At 44.0% G+C, this 21748-nt stretch overlaps 1 protein-coding gene across 3 annotated transcripts in view; it reads right to left on the bottom strand.

Moving 5' to 3' along the window:
* ASTN1 (astrotactin 1) overlaps positions 1-21748 on the bottom strand; it is a 356585-nt gene that overhangs the window by 158940 nt on the left and 175897 nt on the right. For all 3 annotated transcript variants that reach the window (XM_086342418.1, XM_086342419.1, XM_086342420.1), the window contains exon 8: positions 17768-17852. In XM_086342418.1, the coding sequence (XP_086198544.1) occupies positions 17768-17852 (85 nt within the window). The remainder of the gene's footprint in view (positions 1-17767; positions 17853-21748) is intronic.

Below are 21748 nucleotides of genomic sequence, written 5' to 3'. Positions count from 1 at the left end.
GAAGGACACAGAGGCCTGGCATGCTACAGCCCATGGGGTCACAAAGAGTCAGTCACGACTTAGCAACTGAACAGCAACAACAATGACCCTATGAGGTACTATATATCATCATCTTTGGTTCACAGGGGAGGAAGCTGAGGCACAGAGAGCTTAAGCAATTTACCCAAGAAAAGGGGGAAAGCCAGTTAGTGGTAAGGCTGGAGTGAGACTCAGGTGGTCCACTTGCATAGTTATTATTATTATTATTATTTTTTTTGGCTGCACTGTGCAGCATGTGGGATCTTAGTTCCCTGACCAAGAATCAAACCCACACCCCCTGCACTGGAAGCACAGAGTCTTAACCACTGGACTGCCATGGAAGTCCCCTGCTTGTATAGCTTTGACCATTATGTTCTATGGGCTCAACTCCTAATGTATTTAAGCACTTGATGGGTTGGGACTTATAGAACTGTTGTGAGGGTAGAATAGGGTGTCCAGCACAAAGGAAGTCCTCAGGAAAAGTGATGTGAGTCATCTTAAGATGATCCCCTTCCTGCCTCCAACATACATATCTTTTCTATTGGTTCATTTCTCTTAATGCTTGGAATCTCACAAGCAACAAGCCAGTTTCTGTAGTGTAGTGGTTATCATGCTCACCTCACAAGCAACAATTAATTTTTACTGACCAACTACTACATGCAAAACACTGTGTACTTGAGAATAAGATTCAAAATTAATCCCTTGTACTACAATTCTTATTGTCTACAAGGAATCAAGACAAGTCTAGGTGTATAAACAAGGCCCAATGTGGCAATGACCACAAGAGAAAGTTACAGGGCTGAGGCAGCCCAAAGGAGGAAGGGTTAGCTTTCAACTGGAGAACAGAGAAAGCTTTACAAAGAAGCAAGAGTTTGGACTGGACCCAGGAGAATGGGAGTGAGGAAGGGCACTGGGGGGAGAGAACTGCAGGAGAAGAGATGTCCTGAGCAAAAGTAGCCAGAAGATAAAGTAACAGGGTAGGGTGATCAAGAGCAAGCAGTTCAGCTGGGCTGGAAACAAATGCTGGAGCCTTGACAGCTGGGAGGGATCTATGGCTGAGAGGCTCTATGGCAGGGATCCCCCAGACGTTTGGGTACCGGGGACTGGTTTCATGGAAGGCGGTTTTTCCAAAGATGGGGGTTGGGGGAGGTGCAGGGGATGGTTTCAGGATGATTCTCATAAGCAGCATACAACCTAGATCCCCTGCATGCACAGTTCACAGGAAGGTTCACTCTCCTATGAGAATCTAATGCACGCACTGATCTGACAGGAGGAGGAGCTCAGGCAGTAATGTGAGTGATGCGGAGCAGCTGTAAATATACATGAAGCTTCGCTTGCTTGCTTGCTTCTCACCTCCTGCTGTGTGGCCAGGTTCCTAACAGGCCACAGACCAGTTAGTTCCAGTCCATGGCCCAGGGGTTGGGGACCCCTGGTCTGAGGTGGCCAAACTCATCCACATGCATCCCATCAAGCACCTAGACTCGCAGCCAGACTGCTGGGGTTATCCTTCGTCCTCCACTCCTACTGCGTGCTCCGAGCAAGTGACTGTGTCCCTCTGTGCCGTGACTTTCCCATCTGCATGGTGTGAGGAAGGGATGCTGTGAACACTCACAAAGCGCCTACAGATGATGCCTTAGTGGAGAGAGCCCTCAGTAAATATTGGCTATTATTATTTAAATGAGGTAATGGATATAAAACACCTGGAAGAGAGCTGGACTCATGGAAGGAGCTCATGACACCCTGACTCCCTCCCCTTGTTCAGGTAGAACACCCCAAGCATCTCTCTATGCGCACTTCATTGACATGGAAAGTGGCTCATTCCCTTGGGCTAAACTCCACATCTCTGTGGGCTTTCAAAGAGCAAGTGCTTCTGGGACCTGGGAGAAACCCAAAAGTGGCTGACAGTGGAGAGAAGATGGCTACATTAGCTCAATCCCCAAGAAGTGGAGAACTGAGAACTAAGGTAGAGGGCAATCCTGATCATTGTGCCTGCCGTCAGCTTAGCGTCCTGACTCAGGATACTTCAGAGAAGGGATTGTGGCGGGTGGGACAAGACACAAGTGAAGGGGGCATTTACTGCCCACAGACCTGCTTGTTCACAGAGTAAATCCTTTCCTTGTCAGGCAGCACCCTGAGAGTTACATGCACGGACTCCAGACAGACTGCCTTGGTTTGAATCCCAATTATGCCACTCTATGGTCTAAGCTTTGGGCAAGCTAGTAAACTTCTCTCTGCCTCAGTCTCCCCATTTGTAAAAAGTGGGTAGCTTCAAATACTTGTGGTAAGATTCAGATCTATTATAAGCTCTTAGAAATACGTCCGGTGCAGTGTAAACTCTCAGTAAATAATAGCTCTTATAGGATCTTTACATTCACTCAGTCAGGTAGGAACCCACTGAGGGTCATATCACCAGAACTCCCTGTGAGGCAAGATTGTGAGTGAGATAAAACTGCATAGTCTGGCGAAATAGATGTCTAAGAGCCACATGGAGAGTGTGCAGGGAAATTTTCAGCAGCTTTGGGCTCTTCAGAGACAGAGGATAGATCATTATTAAAAAAATCAAGAATGCCAAGATGTCTAAGAGCTAGACTGGATTCATGAACAAGGGGGAATCCCAAGCTAGGCTCATGACCATTTCTGATGGCACCTCCAGGTCGGCATTTCAAAGGGTGGCACAAAAGTTAGCTATCCCTGATTTCAGAAAGGCACTCATTCCCTGGCTTAGAAAATGTACTGAGTACTCATTCTGGGACAGACACTTGAAAAATCTTTTATAAGGACTAGATGCAAATATGAAGGTTGAATGATTATACAGCTGATGAATTTCTGTGTGATGGAACAAATGTAACCTACAAGTTTTGAGTAAGGGGTCAAGGTCAACCTGCAAGAAAGTCTCTGAAGGGAGCAGGGCTTTGTGGTGTTCTCTTTAACAATTTTGTCGGTTACCTGGAGAAGGTCACCAAAGGTATGTTAATTAAATTCATACATAACATGAAATAGCAGAGATAGCTAATACATAGGATGACAAAGTCAAGATCCAAAGGATTTCAATGGCTACAAGCAAAAATTTAATAGAGTTTTATATAAGACCTGAATTTAGGTTAAGAAAATTGACTTCAGTCTTAAATATACTTTCCCTTTTTGACAGCAGTCCCTGTGAAAAAGATCTTTAGTTGACCATAAACTAAATATAAGCTAACACCACAGCTCTTCTCTTAAAGGGCCTAACACAAACCTGGCTTGAAATTCATTAATAGAAAATGCAGGGGAAGAAACAGACATGATACTTTCTATAGGGTTGTTTGATTAGTCCTGGGCAACATATTCTGAAAGGCATTCTGAAAAACTAGGGGGATGCAGCATGCAGTTGGTAGGGACTTAAAGGGATTCAGGAAAATTGTGATCTAAAGAACAGCTGAAGGAATTAGGTATATTCAGAAGAGAAGACTTGGGGAGATTATCACAACTATTGGAAACATTAGGGACTTCTCTGGTGGTCTAGCGGCTAAGACTCCATGCTCCCGATACAGGGGGCCCAGGCTTGATCCCTGGCTGGGGAACTAGATCCCATATGCCACAATAAAAGATCCAATATACCAAAACTAAAATATCCCACATGCTACAATGACGACGGAAGACCCCATGTGCTGCAACTAAGAACTGGTGCCGCCAAATAAATAAATACTAAAAAAAAGAAACATTAATATGTAGCCAGCCCATATAAGGTGGCCTATTTGTTCACAGGCATCCACCCTACACCCTGTAATAGGTAGGCACATTTTTATAATGCACACAAAGGCACCATATAAGCTGGCAGTCCTTAGCATAGAAGAAGCAAATCAATATATTCTGTATTGTTTCCAAAGGACAGAGCTGACCAAATGGGTGGACGTTACAGGAAAACACATTTTGGCTCAGCCTCAAGGAGCACTGTCTAGGAATCTGCCTTACAACAATGAAATGAGCCGCCTTTTCCAAGAACACAGTCACTGATCGTATTCAGGTGGCCATCTGTGAGAAAGGCTGTAGGAGAGATTCCTATCCCAGGTGGCAGGTGAGATGCTATGGCCTTGAGGTGGGCTCCCGGCTCTGAATGTGTGGCTGATATTCAGCTGATATTCTTACTCCTATTCCCTGAAATTAGGGAGGCGAGTCACCACTCTCATGAGAGAGTCTAAAGATCCAATTAGGTTCAGAAAAGAGGTCTGTGTGTGTCTTGCCCAAAGATGAACACGTGTCTTTATTTATTTAACAAATATTTATTGAGTATTATCTATGTGCCAAGCAGTGTGTTGCTGCTGCTGCTGCTGCTAAGTTGCTTCAGTCGTGACTGACTCTGTGCGACCCCATAGGGTCTGACAGTGCAATCAAGACAAGAGACTGTATTTATACCTTTGTGGAATTTACATTCTAGAGGTAGATTATTCTCAACCCCACTTGCCAAATTGATGTTAAGATCACATCATTTGGAGGCAGTTCAAAGAACATAAATGAGGCAATGACCAATGCAAAACATCATCAGTGGGATACTTAATGCCATCACTTATTGAGTGCTTACATATTTTATGTAACATTATTGAGTGCAACATTCTTTTCACCGAAAAGGAAATTGAGGCTCAAAAGAGTTATGAAGCTAACCAAAAATAAAGCGCTTTTAGTAGAATCTCAAGCCTGTCTGACTCCAACTCCGTGCTCCTCCCATTGTGCTCTGCTGCCTCCTATGGAGAAAAAAGCATGAGCAGGTGAACAAAACTACTCTTGGAGGTGAGGTGTCCACAGCTTCTGGTTACGAGGAGACTGTTTGACCAAGGCTATTAAGCGAACTCTGGTTGACAATATTTAAGGCTACATTTGGAAAGAAAAACCTCTGAGCATATCTCAGACTATGTTCTTTTTAGAGCAAGTAGCCTGAAGAAAATGGACGGCCCCATCCTTCAAAGGTAAGGACCTCACTTCAATACACTGTGCAAAGGCGCTAGAAACTTCGCCAAGAGCAAGGACTTGCCTTGGTGTTTTTGTCTCCCATATTTGCACCGGTAAATGGGCAAATGAAATGCTGCAGAGGGTCCATGGTGAAGAGTATGCCATGACCTCTGGTATAATGGACCATCTTGACTTGAATCCACAGTGATAATTTTACATGAGCCATAGCACAGAGCTGCTCAGTAACAGGTGCGTGGCCCCAGCAGTTACAAGCCCCCAGTTTAGGTCCAGCTAGGTCCCTCGAGAGACTTGTCACTCTCCCTGGGACACTTCATCATTCAGGAAGAGATGCTTAACTACAGACTGCATCCTTGTCATTGCTTTAATCAAGGCATCTACTCACGGGGATCCCCTGCCACCAGAGCGTCAAGGTTGAATGGTAGTTTCTCTCCTGCTTTCATTTTGAGACTCTCAGAACAGTAGCCTTTGAGAGGTTTGGCAAGAGAAAGTTCTCCTTTAGGACTGAGATTTTCTTTTCTTGCCCATGAGACTTTGAATATTGCTGCAATATTCAATAGATTCACCAGTAAAAGGGAGACAACAAGAGTTTTTACTCAAAGTGTTGAAATGAGAAATAAATTTGTTGGTACATGACAAGAACTTGGAAGGCTGGTAGGTGCATCCCAAGAACTATGTAAGTGTCAGCTGTTATTGTTACCGTATTAGTACCATGACTATTACTACTACTGCATCTGAAGGGTAGAGTGTGGGAAATGCTATAACACCAGGCATGTAAAGTACTAAGGCTCACTGGTGTTGACCATTTTAGTTTCTTAAATTTATGTATTTACGGTTGTGCTGGGTCTTCATTGCTGCACACAGGCTTTCTTTTGTTGTGGTGAGCAGGGTCTACTCTTTGTTATGGTGCCTGGGCTGCCCTTTTTTTCAGGCTCAGTAGTTGCAGTGCACAGGCTTAGTTGCTCCATGGCATGTGGGATCTTCCGGGACAGGGATTGAACCTGTGTCCCCTGCACTGGCAGGCGGATTCTTAACCACTGGACCACCAGGGAAGTCCAACACTGATGTTAATTTCCCTCCAGATGGCGTCACCCAGTATGAAATATGCTCCTATTCCACTCACGGTGAGCATCTACTCCATTTAAAGTTATCCTTCTCATATGGAAGCAATATAATAAGACAGACTCATGGATACAGAGAACTAGTAGTTACCAGTGGGGAGAGGAAAGTGGGGAGGAGTGAGATGAGAGCAGGGGATTACAAGGTACAAGCTACTATACAAACAGGGATGTATGCCAGTGTTCTGTAATAACTCTGAATGGAAGGTAATCTATAAAAATATTGAACCACTATGCTGTGTACCTGAAACCAATATAAATCAACTATACGTCAATAAATAATACACACATAAACAAAGCCATCTTTCTCATTTGGTTGTGAGCAAGGGAGACCCTGCTGTACATCAGGATTAGAGGAAGCCCATGCCAACCACTGTGGTCTGGGCAGCCACATGGAAATCCTCCACCTCCAGGGCTAATTGGGTGAGTGCAGCATCAGGGCATTGAACAGCTGTTCATGGCCTCCTTTCACAGTCCTCAGCAACAGAAATCTGGGGACTCTGTTCCATCCAAAGATCTGAGATCCAAAAGCCAACCTCGGCTGAAAAGCCTGGTTTCCAGCCTATCTCTCCTCAAGCCAACAATAATGCTTTCAGTGTGGAAAACTGTGTAGAAAGGTTAATAAACTTGGTGGGAAGGAGAGCACAAGGGAAGGAAAAGATTATCCCAACCATTGAGCTGTATCATGATTTAGTGAGAAGAGCCTACATGTTGGCATCAGGCAATTCTGTTCACCACTGCGACCCTGGTCACCACACTACTGAGCCCCACATGAAAACAGGTACTTTTCTTATTAAATATACATATATATGTGTGCATGTGTTTATATGCATATGTGACTATATAAGACAAAGCAAGAGATATGATGATATAATGTGATTTTTGTTAAAAAAATATTATCCCTAAACAAAAGAGTTGAGAATGTGTTCCCTTTAGGAGATGCCACTTCAGGTGGCTTGGATTGCTTCCTTTTTACTGTTCTGTGGGGTTTTTTTTCCTCTCTCTCCTTTTTTTTTTTTTTTTAGATTTTCCACTAATTATATGCATTCCTTTTATAAGAACAACAAAAAAGATCAAGTAAAAACCACAATGTGCAGTGACAAAATGCTTGCTCTCCAATTTCTGAAATTATATAAAGTTAAAACTTAGGGAAAAAATTGCAGTGTGAATGTTTGAACAAGAATTCATAAATACTTATCTAGGAAGACTAAACCTTAAGATGGCTTTTACCGAAATTGCTTTCACAGAAATTGTAAATGGAATAAACATTACTAACTGCTTACCTCTTAACCAGTTTGGAGGATTTTAATCAAGATTAGTGATGATATTTAAAAAAAAAAAAAACACACACACACAGCCCACCACTACACACTTAATAAAAGGCAGCAATTAATCAGCATTATCTGAGGGCTTGCTGAAAATCTCCAGTGACATTGAAGTTGTACTGCATTAAAGACTGTGCTGAATTTGAGGGTCACTTCTTGGTGTTCATCCAGTCCTTTATTATACACAAACTAACAGCGATGTGTACTTTAGACGACTCTGACCTGAACACTAGACTCTAACCATTTTCTTCTTCCTCCAAAACCAGGGTTTAAACTAAGGGTTGTCAGTTAGACATTAAGAATAACTTCCCCAGAGAAAACATTTTGAGAAAAATAATGTACCCCAATGACACTTTTAAAGCTCCCTTCTTAAATTTCCCCCAAATTTTGTGGTTACAAAAATAATACATGCTCATTATCAAATAATGAAAGTGAACAACATGCATTCAAAACTGGGGAGAGGGCAGTGGGAAATAAAACTTCTGATTCATAGAAAAAGAAACGGGGAAGAAAGATGCCAAAATGCTAACAGTGGTTTTCTCTGAGCATGGGATAACGAGTGGATTTTTTTCTATTTATTTTAAAGGAAGAAAAAGATAAATAGCCAAGATCTCCAAAGCCCGGGAAAATGACAGCCCTCTCAAACCCAGTATTCTTAGACCAAAACCCAAAGAAGCCAGAGGTCCGGGGAGCATTCCTAGTAGAAAACATCCATGCATTCAGTAGAATATATAAATTCAGGACACTATCTGGAAAGCCTGGGCCAGACATAAAACATTCATTTCTATAAAATTGAAACAATTTATCTTCCATTCTTGAGCAGATGGGAGGGTAAATTGAGGTTGATTTTTTTTTCACCCTGGTGGTCATGTCGGAGGAAATATGAGTGTTCCCGCCTCCAGCGCTGTTTAAAATAAGTCTCTTGGTGCTGTGACTGGACTAGTCAGAAAGAGCACTGTGGAGGTTTCACCCTCCTCCACGGGGTAGGCAGTACTGTAGGGGGGCTGCAGATGCTTGTCACGTGGGGGAGGGTGAGATGAAGCTGAGCCCCCTTGGTGCCTTGCAAAGGATGTAGAGAAGCAGGAGGGAACCACAGAATGCCCACCTCTCTTCTACAGCTGATGACTGACTTTCAGAATGTCACGTGCTTATCACACTGAGACCTCTTTGAAACCAGTATTTACTCAACTGATTTATCTCAAGTACCCACCTGTCACTATAATGCTTGGCTACTGGCTATGTGATCTTGAACAAGTTTCTTCAACTCTCTGGCCCTCTATTTCCCAATCAGTAAAATGCAAGAATCCTTTAAGATGCACTAAGCCACTAGTCTACAAGCCCATTATTTTCATCAGTGGGGATGGTGTGCAGTTAAGAGGATGTCTTCCTGGGGCATGGGGGATGTGGAGACTCCACACCTTACTCAGGAAGGGCTCTAAAGTCTAGCTGGACTGCAGAAGCATATGGGGGAGCTTTTCATATGTACAGAGTCTGGGCCCTCGCTCAGACCCATGAAACTAAAATCTCATGGGGCAGCAATTGAAAGTCAGTATTTTAAATAAGCTCCCCAGATGATTCTTAAGTATCTGCTCTATGAACTGGCATCAGAGAGTCAATTATTAGGGCGTATTTTGCTCTTGTATCATCCCGAGTAACTAAAAAGGTTCAGGTTGCCTCTAAGAGGGGAGCAAAGGGCATCACCCAAGACAATCACCACCAAGGCAGTACAAGCTCCTCAAGTGCCTTTGTGCACAGTAGAAAAAGGCGGGCATCAGGGCAGATGTCCCCTCCCCGCTCCCCCCCCCACACCCTCCCAGCGTCTCAGGGTTTGCTTTGCTTGGGCCCACAGGCACGAGGTTTCAGCCCTTAGCTGCTCTTTCTGCCAGCTGTCTACCTGCAACACACAAAGCATATGGCTGTACTCAGCTGACTGACCACACATTCGCCATGAAAATGGGTCAAATTAAACATGCTGCCACTTGAGAAAATCCCTAAGAATGAGATGCAGGGTTCCCTGAGCCAACAGGGGGGACTTGATCCCCTGAAGCCCATCTGAGGTCATCTTGGTAGGTGGAGATCCACTTTACATTCAGTTCCTGCCTGCGTAACCATCGGGAGTCAGTTCTCCTTCTAAGGGGCAACATTTCAGCTGGAATCAGGCTACATCAAAGCTTCTCGTAAGAGAAGGAACTAGGAACATTAGGTTTCATTCGAAGAGCTAAGATGACCTGTTTGTTGTTGAAATAGGTGGGGGAAAGGACAGTCACATTTCTACTGAGTCCTGGAGGAAGAGGAGGCGATGCAAGAAAAAAAAAAATGGAGGGGGAAAGAAAAGGAGAATGAGAATAAAAGGCCAAATAAAAACACTAGAAACCCTCACTAGGAAGAAGGGAATAAGTGAGGGTAATTAGAAGGAGTCACACACACACACACAGAAAAAAGGAGAATAAAAAGAGAGCTAATGGGAGGGTAATCACATTTGTGCCTGGCATGGCAGTGACAGGAGCTGGGCACAGACAATGAAGCCAGGGCTGGAGGGAAGGGAGGAGGGTGCCCACAGATAAAAGAGCAGCGGCAGGCTGGCCTGCAAATCTTGTCTGGTGTTGGGGGTGGCTGGAGGAAGGTGAATAGGGCATCGCTGACACAGACAGGCAGCGGGGTGGGGACGCAAAAGCCAGATGATGAGCTAGAAATGGACAAAAGAAAGTCAGGAAATGTCATGTGTCACACAGGGCTGTCTGACTCCATCTGAGTCACTTCTGACGAGACCTCGGGCAGGTCAGAGAAGGCCAAACACTGCCCACGACCTGGGCTGGGAATCAGAGCTACCCCCCAGCATTCTAGTCGCTGCCCTACAATGGTTCTGTTTGCTCTTTGATGGTCAGAAAGCTGAGAGAATATTCCTGCTCAGTTTTAGGGGGTCTGGAGGGGAGAACGGATTTTGGATCCTTTTGAATAATCTGAGTAGGTAGTCTCTGCTAACACCTAGAACCCAGAGGGAAAGGCAGCCTCCCCACTGGGCTGTGGTCATTTTCCTGTGAGTGGTCTCTAGGGAAATGTTTAGGATGGCATCATTCAGACAGACCTAAATAAAATTACCTTCTGTCAAGGACATTTCTGAAAAAGACAGAGGGGCTGAGACCAACCATGACAAACACCATCCTCCTTCTTGGCTTGAAAAGGAAACCGGATGCTTTGGTGTGGGACATTTGTTTCTTGTACAGATTTAGAATCCCCAAGCAGTCACTCCTGGGAGGGTGAGGAGCAGTGGGGAGTTGTAGAAATAGAAAGAGCAGTACGCACCTGAGACAATGAAGAGGCCTTAAGATGCTTGGGCTGTGTGAGGGTATGTGTGTGCATACACACACACACACAAGGCACGGATCTGAGGGGAGACCGTGGTACGTTAGTTGCCTCCTGAGCAGGCAGTGAGAGGAGTGCTCTGATGAGCAGGTCTAGTTCTAACAATGGCTTTTAACACCTTGAGAAACACCTGTTCATTTCCCACAGCTGGTCTCTTCCCATCTCATAAATCATCGCTCCATCGCCATCCTTCAGCACTGAAATCTAGTACTATGTTCTCCAGTGGGGACTCTCCTTGGTGTCACCCTCTATATCTGAGATGCCAGAATAAGAAACCAGACTGCTCTTTACTGGGAACACCGTCACATGCATGAATGTAATCTAATGGTGGTGTTCTGAAAAACATATCAAGAGGCTGTTGGGTGCACTCTTTATCAAAAGACATCATTAGAGCCTTTCTTAATAACCTCCAAAGTGGCTAAATACATTTGTTTTTTCTCCTCTCATATTTTCATGTAAATCAATCTCTCTTGCCTCCCTCACCCTCATCTATTGGTTCCTTTCTTGTCTTTATTGACATTATTGGTTTCAAGAATCCACCTGCAATGCAGGAGACTCTGGTTCGATTCTGGGTCAGAAAGATCTGCTGGAGACGGGATAGGCTACCCACTCCAGTATTCTTGGGCTTCCCTTGTTGCTCGGCTGGTAAAGAATCTGCCTGCAATGTGGGAGACCTGGGTTCAATCCCTGGGTTAGGAAGATACCCTGGAGAAGGGAAAGGCTACCCACTCCAGTTATGGCCTGGAGAATTCCATGGACTGTATAATCCAGCGGGTCGCAAGAGTTGGACACGACTGAGTGACTTTCACTTTCACTTTTCTTGTCTGTGAAAATTTTCAATTTGTCCCTGTTGTCCTAGCAGACAAATACCATATAGAGACCACAAAGGCCTCTGGCTGTGTCTATGCGGCCACAGGGGTCAGAAGGCTGAGCACTTGTGAATCCACACAGGTTAGACAGAGATGTGGCGAAGCCCTGGGTCAGGGTAGGACCCTTCCATGCTGGGACTTCTGCTGGGACTTCTGCTGGGCACCAGGTTACCAGGGGTGCTGGGTCAGTCAGGCAGTGATTGATTTTGTTGCCAGCCTCAGAGACCAAGGATGTAACCTCAAACATCCCATGTTCTTTTAATAACTCATTAGAAGTCTGTCATCCATGACTTTGTTTGAATCTTTTTGAAGCTATTTTTACTTTTAGTGAATCGGAGCCTCTTGTGTAATGAGTTCATTGATTTTACAACCTGCCACCCTGCCTGGATCCTGTCACTTGGGTGAACCACAGTGACTGACGTTATTACCAAGATTCACACATGAATGTCTCAACCTGCCTCACTTCTCCTTGGGCATTTTTGGCAAAACCAGAGTCACCAAGATGGTTGCAATGTCCTCAATTTACATATCATGTACATATATGGTCCCCAGTTCTCTGAAACTCTTTGCTGTGTGGTCTTGAAAACTTTTATCTACAGGATAATTTTAAGACTATTTTACTTGCACAATCCAGATAAGTAAAACTAGACAGTCTTGAGAGGTTTCTTGTGTGTTTGTTCTGCTTTATTTTTAAGATGTCTTATTTTGAAGGGTCCAGAAAAATAACACGCAGTGAGAGAACAATCCACCACATATACAGGCACCTCCTGCTCATCATTCAAGGGGTGTACACATGGAGCTTTAAGGTTCAAAGCCTTAGTAAGCAAGAGCTCTTCAGATCTAGTCTAATTTTTAGGCTGTGCCAGGACTAAGTTGCGGCACATAGGATCTTTAGTTGTGGCACGCGGGATCTAGTTCCCTGACTAGGGATCGAACCCAGGCCCCTGCATTGGGAGCACATAGTCCTAAGTTACTGGACCACCAGGGAAGTCCCCAAGATTTAGTGGTTATCCACCTTACCTGCCTCTTCTCCTGTCTCTGTGGACTGCACCTGTAAGCTACACTGAGCTACTTGTTTGTCATTCCTGGAAAAATCATGCTTCTTGAGTCTCCATGCCTTGGCATATGCTGTTCTTTCTGTTTAAAATTACCTTTGGTACTTATTAAACAGAACAGTTTAAGATCTAACTTCTCCATGAAACCATATTCCAGATTCTGGGATGTCCCATAAAGAACTCCTTAAATGGTAGTCCTATTAAACTTTGCTCAGACCGTTATGATTACTCACCTACAGCCAGACATCCTGGAATGTGAAGTCAAGTGGGCCTTAGAAAGCATCACTCTGAACAAAGCTAGTTGAGATGATGGAATTCCAGTTGAGCTATTTCAAATCCTAAAAGATGATGTTGTGAAAGTGCTGCACACAATATGCCAGCAAATTTGGAAAACTCAGCAGTGGCCACAGGACTGGAAAAGGTTGGTTTTCATTCCAATTCCAAAGAAAGGCAATGCCAAAGAACGTTCGAACTACAGCACAATTGCACTCATCTCACATGCTAGTAAAGTAATGCTCAAAATTCTCCAAGCCAGGCTTCAACAGTACGTGAACCATGAACTTCCCGATGTTCAAGCTGGTTTTAGAGAAGGCAGAGGAACCAGAGATCAAATTGCCAAATCCGCTGGATCATTGAAAAAGCAAGAGAGTTCCAGAAAGTCATCTATTTCTGCTTTATTGAATATGCCACAGCCTTTGAATGTGTGGATCACAATAAACTGTGGAAAATTCTTCAAGAGATGGAAATACCAGACCACCTGACCTGCCTCTTGAGAAATCTGTATGCAGGTCAGGAAGCAACAGTTAGAACTGGACATGGAACAATAGACTAGTTTCAAATCGGGAAAGGAGTACATCAAGGCTGTATATTGTCACCTTGCTTATTTAACTTATATGCAGAGTACATCATGAGAAACATTGGGCTGGAAGAAGCACAAGCTAGAATCAAGATTTCCAGGAGAAATATCAATAACCTCAGATATGCAGATGACACCACCCTTATGGCAGTAAGTGAAGAAGAACTAAAGAGCTCTTGATGAAAGTGAAAGAGGAGAGTGAAAAAGTTGGCTTAAAACTCAACATTCAGAAAACTAAGATCACAGCATCTGGTCCCATCACTTCATGGGAAATAGATGGGGAAACAGTGGAAACAGTGACAGACTTTATTTTCTTGGGCTACCAAATCACTGCAGATGGTGACTGCTGCCATGAAATTGAAAGACTCTTGCTCCTTGGAAGAAAAGTCATGACCAATTTAGATAGCATATTGAAAAGCAGAGACATTACTTTGCCAACAAAGGTCCATCTAGTCAAGCTTATGGTGTTTCCAGTGGCGTGTATGGATGTAAGAATTGGACTATAAAGAAAGCTGTGTGCCGAGAATTGATGCTTTTGAACTGTGGTGTTGGAGAAGACTCTTGAGAGACCCTTGGATAGTAAGGAGATCCAACCAGTCCATCCTAAACCAAATCAGTCCTGAATATTCATTGGAAGGACTGATGTTGAAGCTGAAACTCCAATACTTTGGCCACCTGATGTGAAGAGCTGACTCACTTGAAAAGACCCTGATGCTGGGAAAGATTGAAGACTGGAGGAGAAGGGGACGACAGGATGAGATGGTTGGATAGCATCACTGACTCAATGGACATGAGTCTGAGTGAACTCCAGGAGTTGGTGATGGACAGGGAGCCCTGGCGTGCTGCAGTCCATGGGGTCACAAAAAGTCAGACACGACTGAGCGACTGAACTGAACTGAACTGAAACCTTTAACTGGTTTTAGAATTCACTGCAATTTCCTTGTTATGTGCCCACCTATCTATCTAGACTATTAGTTCTTCCAGAGCAGAGACAACATCTTCTTCTTATAATTAGCAACCTAGCCTATCCTGGGCCACAATGGGTAATACAGTGAATATTTGCTGAAAACATGAATGAGTGAGAGAGTAAACGACGGAATGGCATGGTGAGAAAGTGTGTGTTAATCGCTTCAGCTGTGTCTGACTCTTTTTGACCCCATGGATTATAGCCCGCCAGTTTCCCTTGTCCATGCTCCAGGCAAGAATATTGGAGTGGGTTGCCATTTCCTTCTCTAGAGGATCTCCCTAAACAAGAGATCAAACCCAGGTCTCCTACACTGCAGGCAGATTATTTACTGTCTGAGCCACCAGGGAATCCTGGAGCAGTGAGGGGATTTCTATAAACAAATCCGCTCACTCAGACACACACATCACTCACACATACATCACATACCACACTCACATGAACACATATAGATCCAGGTAAACTGAAGCACAATGCAGTGGCCGGATAAAGTTGCAGGTAAATCCTCTGTCTCACAGAATCATCCACTGGATATTTTTTTTTGTATTAACGTCCTTGATCAATGTTCTTCTTTGTCTGAAAGTCATGACTGCTTCATTGCTACTTTTCCTTTGGTACATTAACCTAGATTTTTCACAAGGGAATTCATCTTAGCTTTCAGTGGCCTAGGATTTGGTTGTTTGACTTCAAAAGAATGTTCAGGTATTTTAACGTATGCGATATAGGAATACTAAGTGAAAAATGTAAATTCCCATACATGCAGCTCACCTCCACCTCCTGGAACATTAAATAAATTATTCAGGAAAATCAGGCCTACCATTGATTTTTCCATAATACCCCAATACATGTCATTAGTTAGCAATCCGTCAGGTAATTTTCAATTCAAGTGACAGTTTTCACGTTAAAATCAATTTCGATTAATTTTGTAAGAATAATTTAAAGAAACATGGCATCAGACCCCTGATTTAGATCAAGATGTATGGCGTCTTCTGCTTTTCATTTATCTTGTCATTTTAGGAGGAAAACGCAGTCCTTTGTCTGGCACTTCTTTATATACATATAAACTCATGCTGCTTATCACTCCTGGCTCCATTATTCTCCAGATAGTCACTTTTCCCCCACCTCCTAACAGTTGCTCCATTATTTTATTAGTGTCCAAAATGAGACCTCGTAGACAGTGATGATCAGAGAATAATGGAAATTAGAGATGGAAATGACAGATTAGGTCTACTTGTCTGTTTCCTGGGGCTAATGTTCCTGTCAGTCTGTAACTTGGGGCTTTAGCCTGTCTTATTTTAAATGACACCATCGTGGGGCCTCCACCATTTCCCTGGAGGCTCTTGTCTACATCCTAAGACTGTCTCTACACACAGCCAGAGGGAATGACGAAGCCTTGTGCAATTACCCAGTGAAGTCAGGCCCATCCTCACATGATCTGTCTACAAGACAAGGGGCACGGAGGCTTGAGTGATTAGCCCCCAAATCCAATCACTGCAGAGAGCCAGCCCTGATCATTCAGGGCACAAAGTGAAATGATTTTTTGTCATTGTTTACTTCAGCAGCAGGTATGCTGGCTAAGAGATCTCTTTGTCAGTTATTCATCAGCTTTCCCAATATTTTACTCAGTAAGAATCATAGTCAACTGAGATTCTCAGCCATAAGCTAAAATCCTGGTGCCCCAGCAACCATGCAAGCATGTCAGGGGTCAGAGAGGAAGAGGACTGAGCTGCCTTTACACGTGCACTATTCACACTCTGCTTGGCATCTATGAGCCAAGCTCTCCCCACCAGTCTTTCAACAGCAGGCCACCTCATATGCATTTACCCTTCTCCAAACTCCTTCCTCTACATTTTGCAGCCTGACTCCCTGATACAATCACCAATTCAGTAGAAACGGAGTCGTCCTTCATTTTCACTAACAGAGAAATTTCATGGCATTCTGACTTCCCCCAAGTTTTCTGACCTGTGACTCAGATTTCCTTTCCTTAACTTCATTCTCTCTCGTCCTTATCACTCAACTTCAACCCGTTCCAGCACATTTGCCCTCATCGAACGTCTACGGGCATCTATCATGCCTTGACTTAGTCATCAGCTGGCCAAGTTCTCTGAGTGGAGTTCTTCTATCCCTTCATCATAAATCACTCCCTCGGGCTCTTCAATCATTTTTATTGCTCTTCTCCAAACTCTCACCCATTTGTCTCCATATTTATTGCTTTGAGAGTCCAGAACTACATTCAATATTCTAGGTTTGGGCTCATCAGAAACATACAGAGGAGGCTAAGCACCGACCTCAGGGCTAAGAGTCCTCAGTGGTGCTATGGGAAGGGATGGTGGTTTCTTTTCTCCGCCTTGTCAGACTGCAAATACATTTCAACTCTGCAGTCCAAGCAATCACTCCAAGAGGGCTTTTGCCCTGATTTCCAGTTTCCCCTGCCCCACTGACTGCTATTATTAGCATTATTGACCCTTGTCTCCCCACACTCTCCTACTGAACACAGTCAAGGCAGAAAATGGGTTCTCAGCACCCTGAATAAAGTATAAAAAGATAAAAAAAGCAACAGAAGATAGACAGTGGTGATAGTGGCCCAATACTATGTGCACTTAATGCCATTGAATTGTACACTTAAGAATGGGGAAAATAATCATTTCTATGTTATGTATATTTTATCACCATGAAAAATTTAAAAAAGTAAAATAGATTTAAAAACAAAGCAATGGACATGGTAACTATTAATATTTTACCCCAGTTGTCTATGCTCGGGGGAAAGCAAAGGTCTCACAGAGAGATGGCAATTGGGGATCAGACAAAACTCCTTTATCTCAATCCTGCATTCCCCGAGTCTTTGCATCTCACCCTCTCTGACAGTGCTGGTGAAAACAAGCTTCTACTCATGTCAGTCTCACAAAGCTCGTGGAGCTCTGGGGGAGCTGTGCTAGAGTCTGTGTGTCTTCACGTGTCTCCAACAAAATCATCAGCTAAGTCCTGTCTGTGGAATCCTCATGGTTGACAGCGGTAAGAAAAGGAAGCCTGATTCCCAGATCCCAGCTGAAGGCTCTGAACTCATAAGCGGAGAGAAAGAAGAGAAGGACGTCACTGGGATGGTGTAAATATGGATGCACAGTGACAGGTCACCCGTTTGATGTTCAGAATAGAACCACCCTTTAGCTCTGTCCCTCTAGAGGCAATTGCTCTGCATCCTGTCTGCCTGAGGGCGTGGTAATATCCAGGAACTGGCTAATTCGCCATCCCCTCACTTACCCCTGGTTGGTTCCCCATTCATTCCGAATGCAAAGATGCTTGTGTACTGGATCCTTCATGTAACCTTCGTAGCAGAGGCATTCCCCTTAGAAGCAGGGTGAGGAAGAAGGAAAAGAAACACAAAGAAATTGATTGACATGTCTGTGTTGGAGAAAATGTAATGATCAGATCAAACTCTAACAGTGGCAGGGATGAGGCCATAAATCCCATTATGCCATACATTCCCATCTCCACTGCCCATGTAAGGGAACACAGCACCAATCGTCCGTTTTCACTACATGATGACTTTCACTAGTGGAGGAAACTAACATTTACACAGCACCTGTTACATGGGCTCCGCAGACACAAAATCCAAGAAGGACTGAGCAAGGGACTTTTTCATCTTTATTTTCTCAGTGGCCAAATACTGCAAGGTACGTATTAGATGATCAGTACATGTTTAAAGACCACATAAGTGAGTTATTTTATCAAATATTTCTAAGAAACTTGAAAAGTATGTATTATTAGCGATGTTATGCTGATAATGGAAACTGAGGCTCAGAAAAATTAAGGGATTTGGAGAAAGCTTTTAAATGGCAGAGTTAGCATTTGAAGCTATGTCAGTCTGACTACAGACCTTTTTCCCCAACCAGGCTGTGTAGCTAGCCCAAGTACAACAGCTGTATTTAGAGGAGGCCACTTATAGCTATTATGATTTTATAAGAACTCTAGGTTTTTAAATGAAAATAGCTATAATTTTTTTTTTAATTTCTGGCTACACCCCGAGGCATGTGAGACCCTAGTTCCCCAACCAGGGATCTAGCTCTTATCCCCTGCATTGGAAGGCGGCATCTTAACCACTGGACATCCAGGGAAGTCCAAAGCTAATCATCTTTGTGCTGATAAACAGAAGGATCACCTATGTTTGTTTATGGTATCACTATGTTTCATTACCATTCGTTACTCCGATAGGGTACCAAGAGGTCCACAGCCTCTCTGGCTGCTAACTGCTGCTGCTAACTCGCTTCAGTCGTGTCTGACTCTGCGACTCCATAGATGGCAGCCCACCAGTCTGCCCCGTCCCTGGGATTCTCCAGGCTAGAACACTGGAGTGGGCTGCCATTTCCTTCTCCAGTGCATAAAAGTGAAAAGTGAAAATGAATTTGCTCAGTCATGTCCGACTCCTAGCGACCCCATGGACTGGAGCCCACTAGGCTCCTCCGTCCATGGGATTCTCCAGGCAAGAGTACTGGAGTGGGGTGCCATCGCCTTCTCTGGAATTGTATGCAAAACTGAAGTGTGTTTATGTGCATCTTTCCTGAGCAGCCTTCCATAACATTCATCAGATTTACCAGCCAATCCAAGACCCCCCAAAAGATCAAGGATCATTGCTCTACTTAGAATGACTTTGAAGAAAATTGTAACTGTTTCCTCCTGTTAACAATTCCTCGGGTGATGCTATGCATCCCTAAACTGCTGAGACCAGTTTCACTACAGCACCAGTACTGACTCTGTCACAGACTGCTTCTTTAACTTGTAGACAGTGAAAGAACAGGGTGTGACTCCCTAAAACATGGAAATTGCTATACAGGCACCAGGCCCTACAGAGACAAGGGGTAAGGTTTCTTTATCTCCTTGGGAAGAGATGCTCTAAAAGGACAGAGATGGAATAAAAGCTTTGAGAGCTATTTCCTCTTTTCAAAGATAAAAAACAATAAAAATGAAGTGAAGGGGCCTTACAGTTATGAGGGCAGGGATTGTGTAGGCTCTGAGCAAGAAGTTTTTGTTAAACTCTAAGCACAGACATTCTTGCCAAAATTGCCCTATAAGCTACTGCCCATCAGAGTCTCACAACCAGATAATACTCATCGTCCTCTCCCGCACCGACTCAGTCAAGGTGCTCAGGAGTGGAGTGAAAATGAATAACTTCCTTTGTGAGGGATACAAAGGGAGCGTTAGAGCAGTGCTTTGTCTTCTGGATGACAAATTTAGGCTTCCACGTGGGCCAGATTCACAACGGGCTCCAATTTACTGGCTTCAGAGGTGCTGAGCTGAATCTAGGCATGGTCACGAAGCTGGGAGTCAAACATAAGAAAGCACAGCTGATGATAAGGCTTCTGGTGAAGGCTGTTTCGCTGATAGAAGGAAAGAAAATGGACGAGGACCAGAGGAGGGCAAGAAGGGAAATACCAGGAGCTGGGCTTCATACCATATCAATTCCAAAGAAAGCATGGACTCTAGACTGAAAGTTACACAAGGGGAGGAATAAGCTGGTTTTTCCTCTTTTTGAATAGACCTTGTATAAATACTGTGTAATGGACAATAATAAATTAAAGTGTGTCCTAAATTTATAGATACCACCACCTCTCCCCAAGATGCCAATATCAAGCCAATTAATGGGTCAAGTGTCCAGATATGATTCTCCCTTAAGCAGATCATCTTTTAATTTCCTTGTGGACATTTAGGCATGGATATGATATTACAAAACAGGAAGTAATCTCAAGAGGTTGTCAAACCCATCACTCTGACTCTTAGAAAGTTCTTGGCTGGATGCCTTGCTTAGAATTAAAGACTGACAAAAAAGTGAATCCTTCCTCCACACTTGAGATCTAATTACCACAAAATGTGTAGAAATAAATGCAGTAACAACCCAGAGTTCAAGCAGAGCTTGATTTTCCTAATGATGGCAATACCTACCATTTGTAGAGCACATTTACCTTCCTCAAATTGCCTTCATAGTCATTATCCCCTTATGAGGTTTCCATCATTTATTACTATGTGGGGACACTACTGACAACAAAAGCTTTTCTCCATACAATGGTAAATGCAGCCCCAAGTCAGAGCAACAGAGAGATGTTTCAAACATATCAGGTTAGGGTTTGAGGATTTCCAAAATTTGCCTCTTAAATCATCCTCATTTCTGGGACTCACCAAACTTTTCTCTTCTGTATTCCTCTTCAAAACCAGTTTGGCCATCTACATTGAAAGGAGTTCAGACTTGATGAGGAAAGTTGCTATGGCAACCAACGGCTAAATCTTGACTTTAAGAGGGGTTTCGTGCAAGCACAGGCTCTGACTGTTAGCTGTGAATTTTAAAGACCCCACAAGGGTGTTGGATGCCCTCCTAAGCTCGAAGTGTTACAGTCTCTGCATCTGCTGTGACAGATGGCAGGGAACACATGATGTGCCGACTCTGTGGTGGTGTTCATAGGAATCCAATGCAGAGACGTGTCTCGGCCACAGAGAAGTGCCCAACTGCGATGAAGCGTGCCCTGCAGGAGGCACTCAAAGGCAGCCACATTGCCAGAGAGCACAACCCCACCCAAGAGATGATCCATGTAGGGCCTGGAGATGCTTACACTTGATCTGCGCTTGACACCCTGAAGGCAGACACCTCGAGGTACCTTCCGTGATGTGCAGTGCCTTCGGTCATTTCCCACTCATTCCACAGACAGATGGAGGCACAAACCTCTTTGAAGGGTTAAAGGAAGACCTTGAAGCCAGAGCTCCTCAGACATGACTGGGCTGAACACAAGTTCTTCATGAAGTAAATACAGAAATCAATGCCAAAAAGCCCTGATCATCTCCAACCTTCAGGTAGCTGCTGACTTTTATTTAAATGAATTGGGTATGCTTCATCCAAAAAGAGAAATCTTTGCAAGACATCTGGGAGGGAATAACATCTAATTGCCTGGTCTCCTCTTCTGGGCAGACATCAGGCTCAGAATCAAATAGCCACAGGTGACTCTGGGAGGACAGACAGAGGGAAATAAGCCAAAAGTACACCCTGAAGCAAGGTGCTTTAACTGAGCCACAAAAGGAGTTTGGGGTGAGTGGGCAATCCAGTGGGCAGGAACAAAATGGGAGCTGTGGTACCCCGCCAAACTGGGTTCTGAAAACTAGGGAAGACTAGAGAAAAAGAGAGAGAAAGGTCTTTTTTCAGAGCAAGGAAAAGGGAGGAGGGCTAGAGTGAGTCTGGGAACTAGTCAATGCCCCTCACCA

This window comes from Bos grunniens, chromosome 16 (genome assembly GCF_055505025.1).
Source record: "Bos grunniens cultivar Pamir isolate PY7600 chromosome 16, Bosgru_T2T1.0, whole genome shotgun sequence".
Taxonomy (NCBI): Eukaryota; Metazoa; Chordata; class Mammalia; order Artiodactyla; family Bovidae; genus Bos; species Bos grunniens.
The sequence above is the reverse complement of the archived record's forward strand: the minus strand, read 5'-3'. Positions and strand labels throughout refer to the sequence as shown.